This window comes from Solanum pennellii, chromosome 1 (assembly GCF_001406875.1).
Source record: "Solanum pennellii chromosome 1, SPENNV200".
Taxonomy (NCBI): Eukaryota; Viridiplantae; Streptophyta; class Magnoliopsida; order Solanales; family Solanaceae; genus Solanum; species Solanum pennellii.
The window spans coordinates 79,091,107-79,112,435 of record NC_028637.1 but is presented as its reverse complement, the minus strand read 5'-3'; the positions used below and the strand labels follow the sequence as shown (position 1 = coordinate 79,112,435).

The 21,329-nt window shown below is 36.2% G+C and overlaps 1 protein-coding gene across 2 annotated transcripts in view; it reads right to left on the bottom strand.

The window, feature by feature from the left end:
* Window positions 1-955: 955 nt before the first annotated feature.
* The window catches only part of LOC107008457 (syntaxin-132-like), a 26,394-nt gene continuing 6,020 nt past the window's right edge, over window positions 956-21,329 (bottom strand). For both annotated transcript variants that reach the window (XM_015207502.2, XM_015207503.2), the window contains 10 exons: window positions 11,427-11,475; window positions 8,403-8,491; window positions 8,245-8,318; window positions 7,433-7,475; window positions 7,290-7,350; window positions 7,176-7,201; window positions 7,010-7,087; window positions 5,453-5,533; window positions 4,625-4,690; window positions 956-1,529 (listed from right to left, as the gene is read on the bottom strand). In XM_015207502.2, the coding sequence (XP_015062988.1) occupies window positions 1,356-1,529; window positions 4,625-4,690; window positions 5,453-5,533; window positions 7,010-7,087; window positions 7,176-7,201; window positions 7,290-7,350; window positions 7,433-7,475; window positions 8,245-8,318; window positions 8,403-8,491; window positions 11,427-11,475 (741 nt within the window). In that variant the 3' untranslated portion in view covers window positions 956-1,355. The remainder of the gene's footprint in view (window positions 1,530-4,624; window positions 4,691-5,452; window positions 5,534-7,009; window positions 7,088-7,175; window positions 7,202-7,289; window positions 7,351-7,432; window positions 7,476-8,244; window positions 8,319-8,402; window positions 8,492-11,426; window positions 11,476-21,329) is intronic.

Sequence of the window (21,329 nt, the reverse complement as noted above, 5' to 3'; positions counted from 1 at the left end):
GAAATTCGAATTAACTATCGTTTATATGTATACAACTTTAATACAGATTCATATCAAATGATTATTAAAGCCAAAATCTGTCATATATGGTAATAAAAATAAATTAATACTTAAAAGCGTAATTCAAAAAAAATATATTATTCAAGTAAAGAATCCTACTAATAACATATATTTACCATGTTACATAGCTTTTCCTAATCAGTAGTATTGTATGATCTTTTGCGAGATTTTGTGTTTAATACTAATTGTTCCAAAATAACATTCAACGACCCCTTAATGATTGACAAGGCTTCGACCACAAGCTATGTCATGAAAAAGATATAACTTAATTCCTACAAAATTTATGTCGAGCGAGGCAAAAGTTCAATTTTAGAATCCAAAAATTATATTGGAAGAGGCATAACTTGATTCCTACAGATCAAGGCAAAAGCTTAGTTCAAAACCCAAAAGTGATGTTGTAGAATACATAACTTAATTCTACAGAATATTTGTAGAGTGAGGCAAAATCCAGTTTTGAAAACCACAGGTTAAATTATGCCATAAGATACATACCTTAATTCCTACCAAACTTAACATACCTTAATTCCTACCAAACTTATGTCGAATGAGATAAAAAGTTCAATTTCAAAACCCATAAGTTATGTTGTAAGAGGGATAACCTAATAAAACTACAATACTTATGTCAAATGAAGCAAAAACTCTCTAAACTTATGCTGAACCGAATGATTTAGATGCTACACAACTTAGGTCAAATAACTCAATTCCTACAATACTTAGTCGGACAAAGCAAAAGTTCGCTAAACTTATACTGAGCAAAATTAGTTCATAGATAAGGTACTTTGCTCCACAAATTATCATTAAATGAGCAGTAGTAGAAAAATGAAGAAATATATTTGAGGATAAAAATTAAAGACCACTGCAAAATAGGAGCCAAAAATTAGACCCATTGACTATCTGGAATAGAACAAATATTGTAAACAATAGACCGAACTAATTTGACATAAAAGACCATACCATGAATATCGTATTTTGTTGGTGTTTGCTCTGTGATCATCACAACCAAAAGAAAACACAATCACTTGCCATGCCACTGGTAGAACAGTACAACCAACATGCAACATATCTTAGCTACAGTGAAATGAGTTATGCACTGACGTTACACTAACCCCAAAAGAAACAGGTTTGTAAATAATTAAAATAATACATCTCAGTGACAGTTCAAACTTAAAGTTTGAGGTGACAGTTTTAGGTTCCACAAGCAAATAACTAAGGCTGTAATTGACCAAGTGTTTGCAGAGATAGAACTCAGGAACTTGCAGTAGTATTTTGTACATCGCTTTATCAGGGTGAAAAATTCAAGCACCCTTGTTGCTATTCCATGGCTTGAGCACGCCAACAACTATGACTGCAACGATTATCAGAAGAATGATGATGGCAATGCACATCCATTTTCTTGAATTCCTTTGTAAACTCTTTGCCTTTTGTAGAGCAGTATTCCCTGATTGCACATGGTCAACTGCAGCTGAAACCTGATAATTGGATCTTCAATCAATGATGAAAGAAAATAGGAAAAAGAACTCAAATATATCATCGAACTTTGAGAAAGCCCTATTTATGTCCTCAATTAATAATTGGAGTCAATCATGACACTGCCGTCATAAAAAGGGTTTATTCCTGCCATTATTTTTCAACTGTCAGGTTTTGTAGTTTTGCAAAACCATTTTTTCCCCATGGACTCTTATTAGAGGTCCACGTCAAAGTATCACTAAATTAAACTGGTATGAAAAAATTCAAATATGACATCCAACTTTGAAAAAAAGGTTCATTTATGTCTTTCGTTAATAGTTAGATTCAACCATGCCACTGCAGTTAAATTCGGAATTAAAATCCAATTCATTAACACCATACTCGACTAATATTCGGCATATAATACGTACATTTAATCATTGTAAGGGTCTAATATGCTTTGTTATGCCTTCACTTGATCATAATTATTATTGTTATGTGCTTCTTACATGTGTTTCTTTGGATATGAGATTTGTCCAAGCTAATAGGCATATTTGGAACAAATATAGATTTGTTATGGGCCTTCAAAGTCTAAATGGAAGTCCACTGGAATGATCAAGATCGCATCCGAGAGTCATTGAGATAAAGGGCTTTAAGAAATGAAGAAAAAGTTGAAGACACAACAATTGACCATGCGCGGAGATGCCACGCTACCAAGCCCACTCCGCGCTAGTTGAAAAGGAATATTCAATAGCAAACAAATGCAACTCCTGAACTTTGGCGTGCACTGATTGACCAGGCTACCATGCTAGTAGAAACGGACTATGAAGAGCAAAAAAATGTAGCTCCTGAACATTGGCCATGTGCGGAGCGGCCACGCTATCTGGCCCACGGAGCGTACAACAAAAAATGTGACAGGATCTAATTATTTTGGCCGAAGGTTATTCTCGTTCACAGATTAAATATATGCAGTATAAATAGTGTATTAACTTGATATTCAAGGTGTTACGCAACTTTTGAGAGGCAAGGACAAGGAGAATAGCTGATAACTTGGAATTCAACATATTGTTTCATTCTCTTCTACTCTTTGACTTTTTCGTTATGTCAATCTATGCTATGTTCTTAAACTCTACTATGAGTAGCTAGATTATTTTCCAGGATGATTGATGGAACCCATCATACGATGAACTAGTGATTTTGTTTTACTATAATCAAGATGTTTTACTTTATCTCTATTTGTTTAACTATATTTTATTGTAGCCAATTGAAGGGCCCTTGATTAATAATGTTGTGGTATTTTATATTCTAGAGAGAGACTGAGATTAGGTTTTAAGTTGAACAACACCACTTCGAGTTATTAAGAGATTAATGACTGAGATTTAAAAGTGGAAGTTAGAGAAAACAGAACTTTGGTGCGATCTATCTGAATAGAGTAATCGGTTAGCTAGAGTTCATTCGAGAGAATAGCTCTAGAAAATCACTATTATATGCTGAGAATTAATTATAGTGACTAAAAGTTCATGGTCGATAGAGAAAAACTCGACAAGATTATAACGTGCATATTCTAAGTTATTCCGATAGTCGGTGAAAACATCATCTTAGGTTGTTTCCTCTAAAAGAAAAGCATACATTTCTTACGTGTTTAATTATATATATTTGTCTTAGTTCTTATTTGAATTCATAATGAAAAGAATCAAAATATTAAACCTTGAGAAATTGATTACTAAATTATTCTTAGCGATAAAAAAGAAAGCTTTGATAAGTCTTTGGGGGGTCGACTCCCGTCACAAAGAAAGCTAGATTATATTTGCAACAACCGCTTATCCTTTATAGGACAAGTTTTGGGGGTGATCACCCACCCACCCTTACCCATTTTCCTTTTATTTCTCCCCCAAACCCTTTAGATCGAAAACTTCTCCTTTTTTAATGTTTGACTCCCTTACAGAAGCTTCAAAAATTAATGCTTACAAGCCCTAATCTTACAATTTCTTAACACAAAGCTCCATCACTCTTTTCTCACTATTCCAAAATAGAACCCCATTTTTCTTGATTACATCACTTCTTCATTAGCGAACGTAAGTTTTTTTTTCTTGTTTATTTTCTTCCTGTATGGAGTTCCATAGATATTTTATGGGGTTCTAATTGTGATTACACTCGTGGATTCAATCATGAAGTCCATAATTTACTTGGGTTGTAGTAAAGTTTGTTTCGTTTTTCTTTTTGCTTCTTATTTCCCTACCATTTGTAGCACAATTCAGTGTCAATTTCTTGTCTGCTTAGTATTTTATTATATAATTAATATTTTGATCCCACTTTTTCTTGTACAATGTATAATGATGAATTCCTCTGGCAGTTTCTTGCCAATAGTCAATCTAAGGATCTTAGAAGAAATAAAAGGGAAATGGGCCAGATCAAATAAAAAACAATTCTGTAAAACCATCAAACCTGACTGTCAAAAAGTAGAACGGATGGGCTCATTCTGTAGTGATGGTGGCATGGTTGAAACCAAAGTTATTAACGAATGGTGTAGCTGAATCTTTTTTCTCAAAGTTCAATTGCATATTTGAACTTTTTTTGACCATTTTAATTCTGGTGATGTGGACCTCTAATAAGAGCCGACGTGGAAAAAACAGTTTTACAGAACTATCAAATCTGACCGCTAAAAAATAATAGCACGAAAAGACCCTTTTTGTAACAGTAATCGCATGATTGAGCCCAACATTTAGTGGGGTGGCACAAATAGATTTTTTCTCAATAAGATTGCATATTTGAACCTTTTAACAAGAAAATATAAACACGGAATATTTCCCAAAAAAAAAATTAAAAAAAAAGGTGTAGGTAATAGGTATGAGGGTCGGATTCATACAAATATAATGAATTTCAATTGGATTATCAAGCAATGGGGAAATAAAATATAAAGATGGCGAATATTTAAATATGCATAAGAGGAAAGAGGAAGAAAAGGTACCAGGCTAGAGGTAGGTGATTAATTTCAATTGGCATGTCAAACAATGAGGAAATGAAACATAATGATAGACACAAAAAAAAATGCAAGACAAAAAAGAAAAAAGAAAGTACCCATATCAGCATAGGGGTCACACAGAGATAATGAAATTACCTGTGATTCTATATTATCAAGCATGTCCCCTTGAGCATCAACTAACACTGCCATGTCCAAGAATATCTGCATCAAAGATTGTAATCAATTTAAAACCAGATATCATAGCCTGTTTTTCTTCTTTTTTTGTCAGGAACTAATTCCATAATGGCAGCATGACTTCTCACAATGTCTGTCACCTTCCATTGGAAAAAGGAGAAATTTTTATAAACTCCGTCATTTCTGTTATTATTTTATCGAGTGTATGTTTGTAACAACCTGACATTATCTAGAGCATAGATGATCTCGGAAACATAAGCTTAGAATGAGAGAGACCATATGATCAGCATTCAGCACTCTGTGCTCATGTTTAGTCCATATTAGAAGATATAAATTAAACATATAGAATTATAAAGAGAGACACACTCTTTTATTTGCTTAATTATATCTTTGGTATGCTTGTGTTATATATATCTATATATATATACACACACACACACACTTTTATTTACTTAATTATATCTTCAGCATGCACCCTTCACCTACAGGTTGAATTTGAGGAAATTCCTAACAACAATGAGTTGCGGTGAGACTTAAGCTAGGACCTCCATCTATTCTGAAACCATGTTGAATTGTGACATCTCATTCAATAATTTACGTTATTTTAGATGGAATATTTTTATTTATTTAATTATATATTTAACAGAACAGAACAAGAATATAATCCATATTCTTCTTCTATTTTTCTGCATTGCTTGTTTCCCTCCTCCCCCACTTAGTTGACAATTAGGAATCTGTGAGCAATTTTTGCTGTTATTTTGTCCCTCATCATAGGGATACGTGTTATACCTGCTGCAACTCAAGAAGTTTCCTTTCTAGCTCTCTGACTGCATCATGGCGCTCTTGAATTTCCGCTAGCGTATCCATTATCTGCAAAAAAGTAACATAGATAACCAGTGGTAACGGAACTAATTACTATAATTCAATTGCCAAATTAGTGCCGTGGTTAGTGAAACTAATATAACAGAGCCAGAGGGAGAAGGCCAAAGTTTGCATAACTTTATTCAGAAGAAAAATGAGGAGGGAAAACGAAAGAAAACCTCCAGAAAGGTCGAGAAACTGCTTACAGTTACTATTGACTGTGTGAAAGACTGGTGGCCGAAATGTGATTTATTACCAAAATAATAATATATTTTGAAATATCATCAATGACCAACCAAATAACTCCCTCTCACTGATATCCGCCCATGTAGTTCGAATTAATTGCCTAACTCTCTAACCCTATATATTTTGCCCAGCAACAGTATAACATATACATATGTAGGAGAAAACATTATTCGAGTATGACATGTTACATTACTGTTTTTAATCAGTAATCTGCTGTAACTGTTTTTAATCAGTAATCTGCTGACTGTTATTAATCAGTAAACTGCTGTTATACTACTTCAAGCGCATGGCGCTGGGCCTGAGTTTTAAAGAGACCTTAATCAGCTAGGCAAATCATCCGGCTCAGAAATTTCGTGAAAGGATTGAGAGTAAAAGATGCTACAACAATTTGGAAATCCATTCCTCGGTTTCTTGTTCTACCGAGTCAAATCATGCATCCTATCTTTTAACCTTTTTGGATGAGTGTCTATTACTTTATGATAGTTACGTCAAATGAGAATGAACCAATTTCTTCTCTTTTGTTTTCACAGAGAGAGATGAAGGAATCGAATTCGAGAGGCCAAAATATAAATGGAATAGAGAACATAAGGCACCAGCAGTGTGAGAGTTATATGTCAGAATATGATGGTAAGGAAATGATTTATATGAATACATGATTAGTACGAAAATATTACGGCTGCTTAACTTAGCAGCAAGAGGCTTCAGTCGAGAAGCTATTGATTCTGTTACAACCAAACAATTTTATTCCTTAGTCATATCTACCGATCAGCTCAACCTTTTTCCTTCTCGCTAAACCTGTGCAAAGATGGTCTATTCCTGTATCAATAAACTGCTGAGATGGTAATAATTGGTGGGGACAGAGAGAATATCAGGTCCCTCAAGGTAGTATTCATGAAAACCCTACTTAAATATCTAATTATAGTAAAAGAACAGAATTCAAACAGCATTAGATAGTCCTGTTCACCATAAGTCCATAAATAAACCAGGAAGTTTAAATAGAAACCTAATTGGTCGGCTTTACAAGTAAAACCACCATGACCCAATGCATTTGGGAAAATGCAAGTTAAAGCATGATCTAATGACCCTTTGTCATATGTGAAGCTTACTAGGACACCACTGTGAAGCTACTGAACGAAAAGGATAGGATGAACAACTGAGCAGGACGGCATGAACTATTACTACGACACTGTGAAGCTACTGACACAAAAAGATAGCACAAACAGCCAAGCAGGAACATACCTGCCCTCGCCCTTGTTCCCGGATAGCTTTCTGGAATATCTGCTCACTGTCCCCAGTTTCTATCAACCGATCAATTGTCTGCATGAAGCAGAAAACAAAGTGAAACGTTGGAACAAGAACACAGAAAACTGACATTTTCAAGAATTCAACAGCACTACATAATCACCTCTTCATCAGCTCGATTGCCTGTCACTGAATACACACCAAAAGCAAATAGTTACAATTGGATAAAAATTCTATGTAATCGATGCAGTATCTCAAATCCAGTTGTTCTTAATACCTGTATATACACGCCTTTCAACAACCTCACGATATTCATTGTGGATGTTCTCTCGTAGTGTCTGTAAAAAAACTTATCGCCTAAACCTAAAAAGCAAGAAAAAAACAGAAGAGAAAGAGCCATTATTAAGGTAGTTGGCATACCTGAAATTCGGACATTTTATCTTTGAGTTTCTTTTTCAAGGAACTGCAATCAAAGATTACAGGCTGAGTTCACTCATTGACCACATGTGTTATAAGACAAGTAATAGAGAATCTGAACTGTTGTAAGAGAAAAGAAGCCTGAGAAAAGGCATAACTATTCTGCTTTATTTTTCTGGACATATTAAGATTTTTTGTTTTTTTGAAACTCGTAAGTTTGTATGTATGACAAACTGGAAGATACTAACTTCATATGTTTTAAGGTAAGCGTCAATTCATTCATTGGATGGATTCAGGCTTTCTTGACTCTCTCTCATATTGGAAGGCTACGTTTGGAACCTCTAGAAAATGTGCATATAAAAACTAATATTTGTGCTTTATGAACATATAAATTGGTAATTACTTTTGTATTACGAGTCAGAAGATGATGTTCATATAATTCAGATATGCGATCTTAACAAGGCAGAAACCAACAATATATATGCTGCTAAGAAGAACTATAGAAATAACATCAATTTGTGTAAAAGGTAGTAATAGAGCAATTTGAGTCTAAGTAGTATGCCATAACCGTACGACAAGAGAAAATAGTATACAGTCATACTAGCAAATGCACAGAGACACACTAGACCTATCTTCAAACATATGCACTGTAAGTCCTAATATATCATTTTGTGCCAGCAGCCAATTTGTGCATCCATTAAAGAAGTTATTCAGAGATACCCACCCACGAATGTCAAAATAATACCTAGGTGTGACCATATCAAAAAAGAAACAAATATGGAGTAGACAAAAGAGATGTAAGCACTCCAAATTACACTGTTGTTGCGGTTCTTGATCTGTCAACAGCTGATCCTTTACCACACCCTGGTTTGCTTCTATTGGACAGATTCTGCAATATAAGAAAAATATATTGTAACCAAAAGAAACACACAAGTACCAGACATAAGAGATGAAAGCTTTTAATGTTACTCACTTCTTTGTCAAGTCCCTCAATCTTTGATTTGATGAATCGGGCTACTTTGCTAACTTCGTCAACATCTTTTTCCATTCGCTGCTTAATTGCTGCATTTACAATCTCATCGCTTAGAAACATCTACTTAAAATGAGCTTAAAATAGTTATAAACCCATTGTGAACATGATACAAAAAGCAAAGAAAGATCAAACAATCAGAAAAAGCTTACTCAGTAAACCTTATTTCTCCTTCAGTTGCTGATTCTTATCCGGTATATTTTATAAAATCTATGTACTCAACATGAAACTGCAGCTATATCTTTCATCACTCATTGAAATTGTTAATATCAAGGTTCCTATAATTAGAATCAAGAACTAGTCACAGATTGTATAAATAGATTAGACTTACATGTAATATATAGAAGTTTATGCAAGTGTTCCCCGTTGAAAAATGTAATAGAAGTGCATTGCAGAGAGTGACCCGTGAACATAAATGACGCAAATGCATACATCTGCTTTGACAAATTCTCTCAATTTTTTGTCCAGACTATCTTCTTCCTTACATGGTATAAGACCAGCAGAGAAACTAATCGTTATGCATTTACGGGTGACCTCTAACAGAAAATATCATCACTGTATAATTTGTTGACAGCCATAAAAGCTATCCCAGGTGTCTTCGTCTATGAATATGAAGCATAAACTAACACTACCACAAAATTGGTCCTTCTTACAAGCTCAACACCAGAAGCCACACAACAGCGGGAGATAAGTGTGCCATCACGTAGTCTTGTTCTTTACTGGCATCTCAATTCTCAATATGTGGAAAATCCTATACTTTTCATGGAAGATGACTTATTCTCCTGTAATTTTCGAAAAAGATGGTTTATTATCTAGCTCATAGCATCTTGCGCACCACCTAGTCATAGTAAATGTCAAGTGTGTTATCAAAGGCGAAAAGCTAAAAAAAACTCTAAGGTCCGTTGGGGCTTTAAGCGCAAAGCACAAATAAAGCATGGGCTTTAATGAAAAAAGGCGCAAAGGGAAAAAAAAAATACAAATATATATATGTTTAGACCAAGACGAATAATTATAAACATGAATGACAAATATATGATCAAAGAAATTGAAAACAAAAATTATGATAAAGTGAAATATCAAATGTTTAGTGTCATTTCTTTGGAAGAGGCTCAGTGGCAAGGAAAAGTTTGCTTAGAACCTTGAAGATGACACTGAAGCGCACATAAATCGAGGCGAAGCGCTGAACACATTTTAAGCCTCGCTTCAGGGCTTAAGCGCACTTAAAGTGCACCTTTGACTACGTAGGTGTCAACACCAACTTATTTAAGGGTCACTCATCAGATCAGGACTGACTGCTTAGTACTTTTTGGACATCAGCTTAGTGGATCCACATGAGACAGTGTCTCTTACCTAGCAAGGTATAGAGCGCCCTCCCAGCCGGGGTACAGACTGGACTTTATTTAGCTCAAAGAAAGGTTGTCGGTTATTAATATCTCCCACAGTACAACCAGTTTTTAGTTTAATGCAATGGCTTTATAACTAATTATGTCGGCACACTGCCTATTAGTTGCATGTTGATTCAGTTCGACATCTCAGATTTATCATGTACAGTTTTCAGCATTGTGACGAATGTCTCACATACTCTTTGTGCTACATTGTCTTATAATATAGGTTCTGACTCCCAGTATCAGCTCGTGGTTAGTATGATTTTGCATCAACTCGCCTGCAGTGTTCGGTGAGTACTCATCTTTCAAGGACAACACTCATATTTATTTCAGACATTTAGTTCTTTTAGTTTTCAAATGGTTAGGCTTAGTTGGGGGCTTGTCCAAAGCTTCCAGCAACTCATCTTAGTAGAGGCTTTCAGACCGACAGTCAGATCATAGTATCAGGTTTATTTTGTGTCAGATGAACTCACCTTTTTAGTATTAAGTTTTATATTTCAAACTTCTCATATATCTCAGTTCTAGCTTCCGATCAGTTACCTTCGGATATTATTTATATACATCTTAGTGTCATGCCAGACCATGGGTTAGCTTGGGTTCACTTGTGACCTTGAGTACTGTGTTACATTGTCTATAGAAAGAGGAGAGAGAAAAAGAAGGGGAAGGGAGAAGAGAGAAGAAGAAAGGAAGAAGGGTTCATCACAGTGATTAGAAGAATCACAGGAGAAGGAACAGAATTCAGAAGTGTCTTAGGCCATTGTCTAGATTAGTGAGCTTGGGAGAAAGTTTTTTGTTGCATTTTCAAAGGGTTTTTCCACTTTAATCACAGGTTCGAGCCCTGGGATACTTTAACACAATCTAGGTTAGTCGGATCAATGAGTTCCAAACACGAGATGGTTATAGCAAAAAGAGAAAAGAAGAAACATTCATCTTTTTTTAATAGGAAGTTAACATTTTATAAACAAAGAAATACCCAAGCGTGTATTTCAGTAATAATTACATTAGTGATACAGAGGGAGCAAAACCAAAAGATTCTATCATCTACAACCCTCCTGAACTGTCAAAACAGTTACAGTATCCTCCACCTTTTGGGGAGGACGCAGTTGCACCAAAAATAAAAGGTTACCAGGCAGTTCACTTTCATGCTTTGGAAAGGGATGCTCTTCTCTTCAAAGCATCTTTGGTTCCTTTCCTTCCAAATTATCCATCAAATACAAGCAAAGGACAATCTACCATCTCTCTTTGTCGCCTGACATATTTCCTTCTATGTTCCAGCAAGCTAAAGCTTCTGACGTGTCTCCTAGTGGCCTGACATCTCTCCTAGTGGCCTGACATAGGTTTGGAGGATCGTTTTCTTCACCCTTTCCTCCTTTATAAACTAAACCATCTATAACTTTTCAACTATCAAGTGGAAAAATATTTGTAGTATAACTCAGTGATCATATTAAAGGCTTCTTACTCCACCCTTAGCTGAACTAGCATATAGGAAATCTACTATATACAAGAAAATAACATATCAGTCATGCAAATCAATTTTTTCCAGCACATGCCACAGCAGCATAACCACAAGAAAATGGATTACCTTTCATAGCACTAGCTTTCGTGACAGCCTTTGATTCTTCATGAGCATCCTGTGAAGTGTATTAGAAAATCATGAGGTTCTCAACACTTAAATATTTAAGGGAACCAAGTAAGATCATATATAGATAAAAAAGAGCTCATTTGGTCCCGGTCTCATCTCATAAAGCAGTTTAAGCGATCAATGAGAGGGGAAAAAATGCCCCCAGGCACGAGTACTGAAGCTAGTCAGTCTTTAAAACTGAAGGAAAGAAACCAAAAAAGGAGTTCATATTTGCCAGATTTGTTCTGTTTTGTTACTACTGGTTTCTATATCTTTTGGTGATCTGAAACAATGGAATTCAGAATATTGGAAGGCCAACTTTCTCTTCCAAACTATCACCTACAGTTAGTACAACAAAACTAGATCGTAGTGGCAATTATTTTTTATAAGCTAATTTGGAGAATTATGATTTATAGGTCAAGAATATGATGATCACTTCATCAAAAATTCTAGTGACATGGCATCGACTAAAAGGCTGACTTGGATTAAAAAGGATGCATAATAGTGTAGTCTTCTGAGAAATTCAATTGATCCTAAGTTGTTAAATTTGTTCCGGTCTTGTAGGACTTGTTGCAAAGTGTGGGACAAAGTCAAAACTTTGTACACAAATGTCATACAACTTATACAAAGTTGTCAGATATTGTTCATCTACAACAGAATCAACAAGACATGGCAAGTTATTTGGGTCAGGTAGAATCCCTGAAGGATAAATTTGATTCTCTTATGCCTTTTACTGGCAAATCGGATTATCAGGATTCAGGACACACAAAGCTAAAAGGTTCTTTATGGTTTTGGCTATGATTGGGTTTGTGAGAAATAAAGCAGAAAATATTATTGAAATCGTGTATAATATATGTATAATATAGGAAAAGGATATTATTGAATTGTTGTTTCGTCTACGTTATTACATTGAGACCATATTTATAGACCCTAAAATATAATTCTTTACCAAGAAGGATACTATTTACTATTAGTATTCTAAATAGGACTGTATAAACCTATTCCTATTCTAATAGGATTGTATAAACCTATTCATGTTCTAACACTCCCCCTCAAACTAGTGCATACAATCATGTACCTAACTTGTTACAAATGTAATTAATATCAGGACCGATGAGGGACTTGGTGAGATTATTGCAAGTTGATCAGACGACTTCAAAAAATTGACAATCAATTTCAATGTGCTTGTCTTCTCATTAAATACTGGATTTGATGAAAAATGTCAGTCAATCTCAATGTGTTAAATCTTCTCATGAAATATTGAATTTGATGCATAATGTCCATAAAACACAGAGGTGAAATTACAGTGTTGAACTTCCCAAACCAAACTTGCAAAGACTGTTTCAAACCATAGAGTAACTTACATAATCGACAATACAACGCTACTAAACTCCCCCTGAGCAATAAAGTGCTCAAAATCTAGTATAAAGTATATGGATCATGTTGAAATCAATAGATGAGTCGATATTAAACAAGAAACTCACTGAAAAATTGGTCGAAACATGCTCATACGCCCGAGTGTTAGATTTGATGGCTGAAAGTGGTCATAATCTAAGAAATAAAATTATATGGATAGAATTGTAATGATGGCACGACCCAACTAGAAAAGAGAAATTATATTGTAAAGGTCGAATTAACGGCACGCTGCTTTTAAAACAGAGACATAATATGGGTAGGGTCAGAATGATGGCGCAACCCTACTGAAAAAAGAGAAATTATATGGATCGGGTCAGAATGATGGCACAAACCTATGCAAATTAGATTTGAGGAGTCACCGGAAAGACGAATGGAACTATGCAAACAAATTTGAGGAGTCACCGAAAAGTCACAGGGTGCTATGCAACTCAAATATAAGAAAGTAGGTCAAAAAAATCCACGGTACTACGCAAATAAAATATGAAAAGCAGTCTGGAGAGACACATGATTCCACGCAAACCACATATGCAAAAAAAGGTAGTCACTAAAAGGATGGCATGGTCCTACACAAATAAAATATGAAAAAGTAGTCACCAAAAAGATCGCGCGATGCTACACGTATACGATATGAAAAAGTAGTCATCGAAATGATGGCACGGTGTTACACAAATCAGATATGAGAAAGTAGTCACTAAAATAATGGCACGGTGCTACATAAATTAAATATGAAAAAGTAGTCGCCAGAATGATGTCATGGTGCTACACAAAATAATTATGAAAAAGTAGTCACCGGAAAGATGGCACGATGCTACACAATTTAAATATGAAAAAGTAGTCACCGAAAAGATGGCACGATGCTACAAGTTTTGCGAACATAATCGTTGGCCAGACGGATGACATATATGGGTGATAGCCGCCCGCCAGCAGCGGAAGCTCTTTGATTGTTTACCAAGATGATGGAGGCTTTGATGTCATGTGAAAAATATAGGAAAAAAATATTATTGAATTGTTCTTGTGTCTACATTATTACATTGAGACCATATTTATAGACACTACAATACAATCCTTTACAAGTAGATACTATTTACTATTCCTATTTTATTTCTATTCTTGTTCCTATTCTAAACAGAATTGTATAAACCTATTCCTATTCTAATAAGATTGTATAAATCAATTCCTATTCTAATAAGATTGTATAAACCTATTCCTATTCTAATAGGATTGTATAAACCTATTCATGTTCTACCATACATTATTACATTGAGACCTTATTTATAGAGACTATATTAAACTCCTTTTCTAAATAGGACTCCTATTTCCTATTGTAATTCCTATTCCTATTCCTATTCCAATTATAAATAGAATTGTAATTCTTATTCCTATTTTAATAGGGTTGTGACAAGATCTCACCTCAGTTTGTGACTAGATCCTTTCTAGTCCATCTGGTCTTACCTTGGAAGAAGTATTTTCTAGACTATTGTGCATCAAATTTCCACCACTAGACGTAAATTCCTATGATGCATCTATCTTGGTTGCTCAAACTGACAATTTTTAAAGTGGATATAAAAAAGAAAATGAAGGAACAACAAATATTGCACTCATTGTAGTAAGCGATATGTAAGAGAGGAATATCAACTTCTCTTACATTACCCTCTTTGTAATAAGGGAGAGAATGTAAGAAGAACAATGTAGGCTTCTTCTGGGTAAGCCTCCAAACAATAATGATCGCCCTCGACATATAACAAATGTGGCTCATGATGGAGCTGGTATTTTTCCCACACTTGATGTTAGGGATAAATCATCTCAATCTATCACTTCAATTGGAGCAAACTATAATGACTATCTTCAGTACCAAGCATCAAGACAACAGTCATCAACTTCATAAGTTGCTTGCACAATGCAACGAAGTAATTTTTTTGCTTATGTCGCACAGTCTTCATCTCAGGAACGACATAATCTTGATTTTGGTGCTTCTGACCATATTTCTAGTAACAAAAATACTCTCCCTACTGTTGCTTCCCCTTCTATTCTTTTTACGGTTACAAAGACTAATTGATCAAAGATTATAGCAGTGTTATAAAGGCGCTCACCATGTCGCCAAAGGCAAGAGGTGAGGTGTGGCCTCGTCGCCTATTATAGGTGTGGCGATGAGATTTCAAGAAGGCGAGCAATTGCGACCGAAAGGCGAGAGGCGACATGTGTCACCTTTTTTTTAAAAAAAAAGTCTGATTTAATATTTAAAAAGCAAAATTAGGGTTTTTTGGGGTGTTTTTGCATACCTGGCCCCTCTTCTCTCTATTGCGACCTAAACGATCTCTTCTCCTCTTCCATCGCGACTCTCTAGCCTTCGAGAGGACGGGATCTTCGCTGCTGCTCAGACCTTTGTGTCGCAAGTCCCGACTCTCTCAGGTTCATTCTTTTTTCTTTTTTATCCTTCTTCAGTTCTCTTCTTTTTATGTTCTTCCTCACTTCTTCTATTCTTATTTTTCAAGCAATGGTGCAAGGCTCTGCTTTTCTTTTTCAATTTGTAGCTACTGAACTAACTGTCATGCCATTTTGTTTCTGCCTATATTTTTTTAAGAAAAGAATTCATTCTTCCATATTTTTATTTCTTCCCTACTCAATACAGTTTTATACTAATTAATATAATATTTATTTGTCCATATAAAGTGAATTCAATGGCGTTTGAGGTAACAAAAAGGACATTAGAGTATTGCTTTTAGAGTTCTAGTTGCTTCTCAATTATCTTATGAATTATTGAGTCATACAAGTTTTAGACTTGTGATATCTACTATATATTTTGAATTGAAATATTTGCTAATGTATGTGATTATTACTATTGAGATTTTGGATATTTATATATGCAATTAAATATTTTAAACTTTTAGTATTAATTGGCGCCTTGGTGCGACGCGAGGCAAACCCTTGTCGCCTTTCGCTGTCCAGATAACTAGATTATAGAAAAAGGGATAGGTATAGCTTACCCTCTGTATTCCATACTTTTTTGCACCTAAATGTCCATATAATCTTTTTTCCATTATCAAATTATTATTTTTTTGATAAAGTAAATATTCCATTGAAGGCATCAAGAAGATGCAAATTAGTTACAAAAGTAGAAGTAAAAACAGTTGGTCTGCTGGCTCTAGTACAATTATGCTAAAACTAAGGAGCCAAAAAAATTATCCATGGAATCTAAAGAGGACAAATTGACCCAACTGTTCAGACACATAAGGCATTCCACTTTGAGAGAATGTAATGGAGCTGATAGACCTTCAAAACATCTTCTATTCCTTTCCCTCCGAATACTCCAAAAAAATTGCTGCAGATATCATCTTCCAAGTCTGTTTGATGGTGCTATCAACTTTCCAGCAACACCAACTCTGATAAGCTTATTTGATACTATGTGGCATGACCCAACTGAGTCCAAAAAAAGAGAAACATATTCCACAGATTTGTTGTTGCAGTACAATGCAAAAAAGGTGTCTAGTGCTATCTGCTTCTTTCTGATATAAGTAGCATCCATTCACAATTATGTGTTTCATTTTATAGAGGTTGTCTTGAGTATTGCATGCTTCATATAGTGCAGTCCAGCAAAAACAGATGATCTTGGGTGGTAGCTTGATTTTCCAAATTAGCTTATATGGCCAGTGGTCATTGAATTTATTAAGTGATCTTGACTGATTGTAGGCTGCAGTCACGGTGTAATCCCCTTCTCCTGTAGTGCCCTATTTGAACTGATTTGTTGCCTGATTGTTGAGAGAGAAACTCTTTAGAGTCTGTAGTAGTTTGATCAGGTCACTAAACTCCCAATCCTGCATATTCCTTCTAAACATAATGCTCTAGGTTGTTCCATCTCTATTTTGAGAAATTGTTGAGTTTGGATCCCTGGCTAGGTAGAAAAGACCCGGACAATCGTCCATCAGAACTGTGTTGCAGAGCCATTTGTCTTTCCAAAATCTGATATGGAGTCCATTCCCTACTATGAAGTGCTTAAGCTGAGAAAATTCCTCTTATAGATTCCATATGCGTTTCCAGACTCCGACCCCATAAGGTGCTTTTGAAAGACTCGTGCACCAATGACTCTGTATCCCATGCTTTGCACTGACCACATCTTTCCATAAAGCATGTTCCTCCTGTGTGTATATCCCCAACCATTTCATAAGTAGACACTTATTATGCAGCATCAAATTCTTGATCCCTAACCTCCCTGTAGTTGAGGAAGAAAAGACTTCTGGTTATTCCACAAGATGATCCTTGTGCTTCTCAGTATTCCCTTCCCATAAAAAATCTCTCCTGATCTTGTCAAGTTGTTCCAACACTTTTCCAGGAATAGGAAAACGTTGCATATATCAAGTGGAAATACTACAACTACACTGATGATTAGTGTAAGTCTGCCCCCCATCGATAGGTATTGCATCTTCCAGGAGGCAAGTTTTTTCTCAAACCTCTCAATAACTCGTCTCCATATAGTTGACGACTTATACTTTGCACCCAGTGGCAACCCCAAATAGGTTGTCGGGGATTCACCCACACTACATCCCAAGATACCTGCTAATTCTTCCAAGTTTAGCACCTCATTAACAGGATAGATCATACGTTTTAGCATATTGATGTGCAAACCTGCGAGGGCTTCAAAAATCAAAAGGATCAGATTCAAATAAAGAACTTGACTCATGTTTGCCTCAGTGTCATCTGCATAAAGCAAATGAGTGATGTTTGTAGTGATCATATTCTCCACATCAAAACCATGCAGCCATTGTAATTGCTTGGCTTTGTCTAACATTCTGCTTAAACCCTCCACTGCAAGCATGAAGAGAAAAGGAGAAAGTGGATCTCCCTGACTCAAACCTTCTTTGTGGAGTTGGCCTGATGAAAATTGAGTATTTACCTGTAGAAATGTTGAAATTGATCCATTTGATCTCTTTCACCGAACCCCATTTGCCTAAGGATGGAAAGAAGATATGACCAATTCAACTGATCGAAGGCCTTCTCTCCATCCAACTTGCATAAGATACTCACTCACCCACCGTTTTAAACAAAAAGCTTGACATATCATGTGACAAGCCGGGGAATTTTCTTGAAGGGTTAAATGACATCAAGGACCTAGCGTCTCAATTCCTACATGCGTACAACAAACGGGAAGAAGCAAATATGGTGGAAAACATTAACAGCTCTGTAAATCAAAATTATGGAGAGTCGATTAACAAGATGAAGATGTTGTCGAACCAAATAGCAGTAAAGCAAAGGAGATCAACCAACCTAAGGGTGTTGGGGAGAATTCAGGAGTACAAAAATCGTCAGAAGGAGGCTATCAAATTCAACAGATTCATGATGCTGAGCCGGTATCCATAAAAAATCCTAGATACCAGACAGACGGAGAGGTCAAAGAATCTAATTGGGTAAGTTCACATATTTTGGAACTTAGCAGAACATATGGAGTGGCGTTTGAAGGTTTTAAGAGAGAAACACATGCATTACTGATGAAGCTCGCTGAAAGAAAGAGAATGATGAAGAAGAAAGGAGAAAATAGTGAAGCATCAACATGTCGACACAGAGGAATTGGCAAGAATGAGCGGAAGAATTTGCAGTCAGATTTGATGAGGAAGTTGAAGGTGTAAGAACCAGGGGGAGAGTCCAGCACTAACTCTCAAATGAAAGTAAATATATTTCATGGAATGTTAGGGGGATTAACGGGATTCCAACAAGGAATCTGGTTAAGAGCTCTCTACTTAAATGGAGATTTGATGTTTACTGCTTTAAGGAGACAAAAGTCCAGAGAGGATTGCCAAACAATTGTGGGCTAGTAGATGGATGAGGTGTGGGTATATCGAAGTTGATGGCAGCAGTGGGGAGTTGTAATTATGTAGGATTTAAGAGTTTGGGTCAGCAGCAATGTAGAGGATCAATCACATACAAATTTGAAGTTGTCCAAGATGGTTTTTTCTGGTTTCTCATTGATGTGTATTTTCCACACCAGATCCGAGAATTTAGAATGCTGGGAAGAAATTGCAGTTGCCAGGGAGCTATGCAGAGTTCCTTGGGTCACCTGTGGGGATTTCAACAATGTTAGAATAATGGTAGAAAGGAGAGGATGCGGGACAATAACCAATGTAATGACTGATTTCTCGAGGTGGATAAAGGATATGGAGTTACATGAACCCTGTATAAATGGTGGGAATTGCACCTGGTTCAGAGGGCCTATTACAGTGTTGCTAGGTTGGATAGGTTTCTCTACTCAATTGAGTGGGAAGAACAATTTAGAAACATTCGACGACATACTGGGGTTATATTTGACCATGACCCCATTATGCTACAATGTGGTGATTGGGAACAAAGGAAGTCTGTCTTCAAATTTGAAAACTGGTTGACTAATGTAGAGGGTTTCAAAGATTTAATCCAGGACTAGTGAAATGGTTTTGTTCGGGGAAGGATGCCTAGACTTCAAACTTAGCATGAAATTAAACATGCTAAACCAAAGAGTGGAGCTATGTAACTTTTGGGGAACACACCAACAAGAAAAATAGGTTACTGAGTGAGCTAGCTGAGATAGATTTGATCCAGAATGACAGAATGCTGACAGAGGATGAAATAATTATTAGAGCAACAATCCTAGTAGATCTAGAAGAGTTAGCAAAGAATGAAGAATCTAGGTGGAGACAGAAGTCCAGAGTATTATGGCTAAAGCAAGGAGAAAATAACACCAAGTTCTTTCAAAGAGTCGCAACAACCCATAGGAAATATGACATACAACACCATCGAGAGATTGATTATTAGAGGGGAGGAGAGTAAAGATCCAAAAGAAATCAAAGAGTACATAACAGATATTTATACGAAGCTATATACTGAACCAGAAAGCTAGAGGCCACCTTTTGTGATGATGAATTGCCCCAGAATAAGTCAAGAGGAGCAAGAACAGATGAAGAGACCATTCTCAGAAGAGGAAGTGCTACACATTCTCAAATTGTGTGATGGGGATGAAGCCCCTGGCCTGGATAGTTTCACTATGAGTTTTTAAGGAGTGTTGGGAGATCATAAAGGATGATGTAATGCAAACAATTCATAACTTCCATCAGAATCAGAATGAAGTGTTTAAAAGATCCTTGAATGCTACTTTCCTGGCATTAATCCCTAAGAAGTATGGAGCATAGGAACTAAACGATTTTAGGCCAATAAGTTTGATTTACAAAATCATCACCAAGTTGATCACTGAAAGAATGAAAACTGTTATGGGGAGACTGATTAATGAGCATCAAATGGCTTTTTTGAAGGATAGACAGATAATGGATGCTTCTTTATTGGCTAATGAGTTGGTGGACTCCAGGGTAAAGCACAAGATATCAGGTATCCTCTGCAAATTGGATATAGAGAAGGCATACGACCATGTCAACTGGAACCATCTCTTTAAAGTTCTGAGTGACATGGGGTTTGGGAGGAAATGGGTGAATTGGATCAAGTTTTGTGTGTCAACAGTGAAGTTCTCAATCATTATAAATGGGAGGACAGAAGGTTTTTTCAATCACAAAGGGGACTGAGACAAGGAGATCCCATGTCTCCTTTCTTATTCCTCCTAGCAATGGAGGGACTCAACTACATGGTTAGAAAGGCTAATGAATTGGGGTGGATAAGAGGTTTTGGTTCATATACTAACAGGGCTAAGAACATGGAGGTCACACACCTACTGTATGCAGATGATTCCCTTATGTTCTGTGGTGTAGAAGTCTCACAAGAAGAGTTGTGTGTTCTCGGTTAATAAGTCAATAATATGCAAGGCCTAGCAGACAACCCTTGGGCTGCCAAGTGGCTCTTCTTCCCACCAAATGCCTGGGGATGCCCTTGGGAGCCAAGAACAAAGAATTGGAAGTATGAAGTCTTAGAGAGAAGTGAAACGAAGCTGACAAGGTAGACGAGTCAATACTTATCTCAGGGAGGTAGAGTGACCCTCCCAACTTATATGCTAAGTCTCTTTCCACTGCCAAAAAGTATTGGAAAGAAACTCAACAAGTTGAGAAGAGTATTTCTTTGGCAAGGGAACAAAGAGAAGCAAGGATACAACTTGGTTATATGGGAAGAGGTGATAATGGGAAAAGCACAAGGAAGTCTAGGTATTAAGAACTTGAGTGTTCAGAACGCTAGTTTGTTGTAACAATGGTCGTGGAGATTCTGTTGCAAAGATACAGCATTATGGAGGAGGTTAATAGCTGAGAAATGTGGCCTACAGAGCAACTGGATAACTTAATAGGTGAATGGCACTTGTGGGTGCTCAATATGGAAAATTATCAGGAGAATGTGGAATGTGGACTTACTTCAATGCGCAGGTGACGTTCAGAGTGGGGAATGGCCTAAAGATCAGTTTCTGGAATGAGAGTTCTATCCGAAAAATTAGGATGCATTGTCTTAGCTTTTTGGTTTTTTGGTGTAAACAGAATCTGTGTGTGTGTGTTGGGGGGG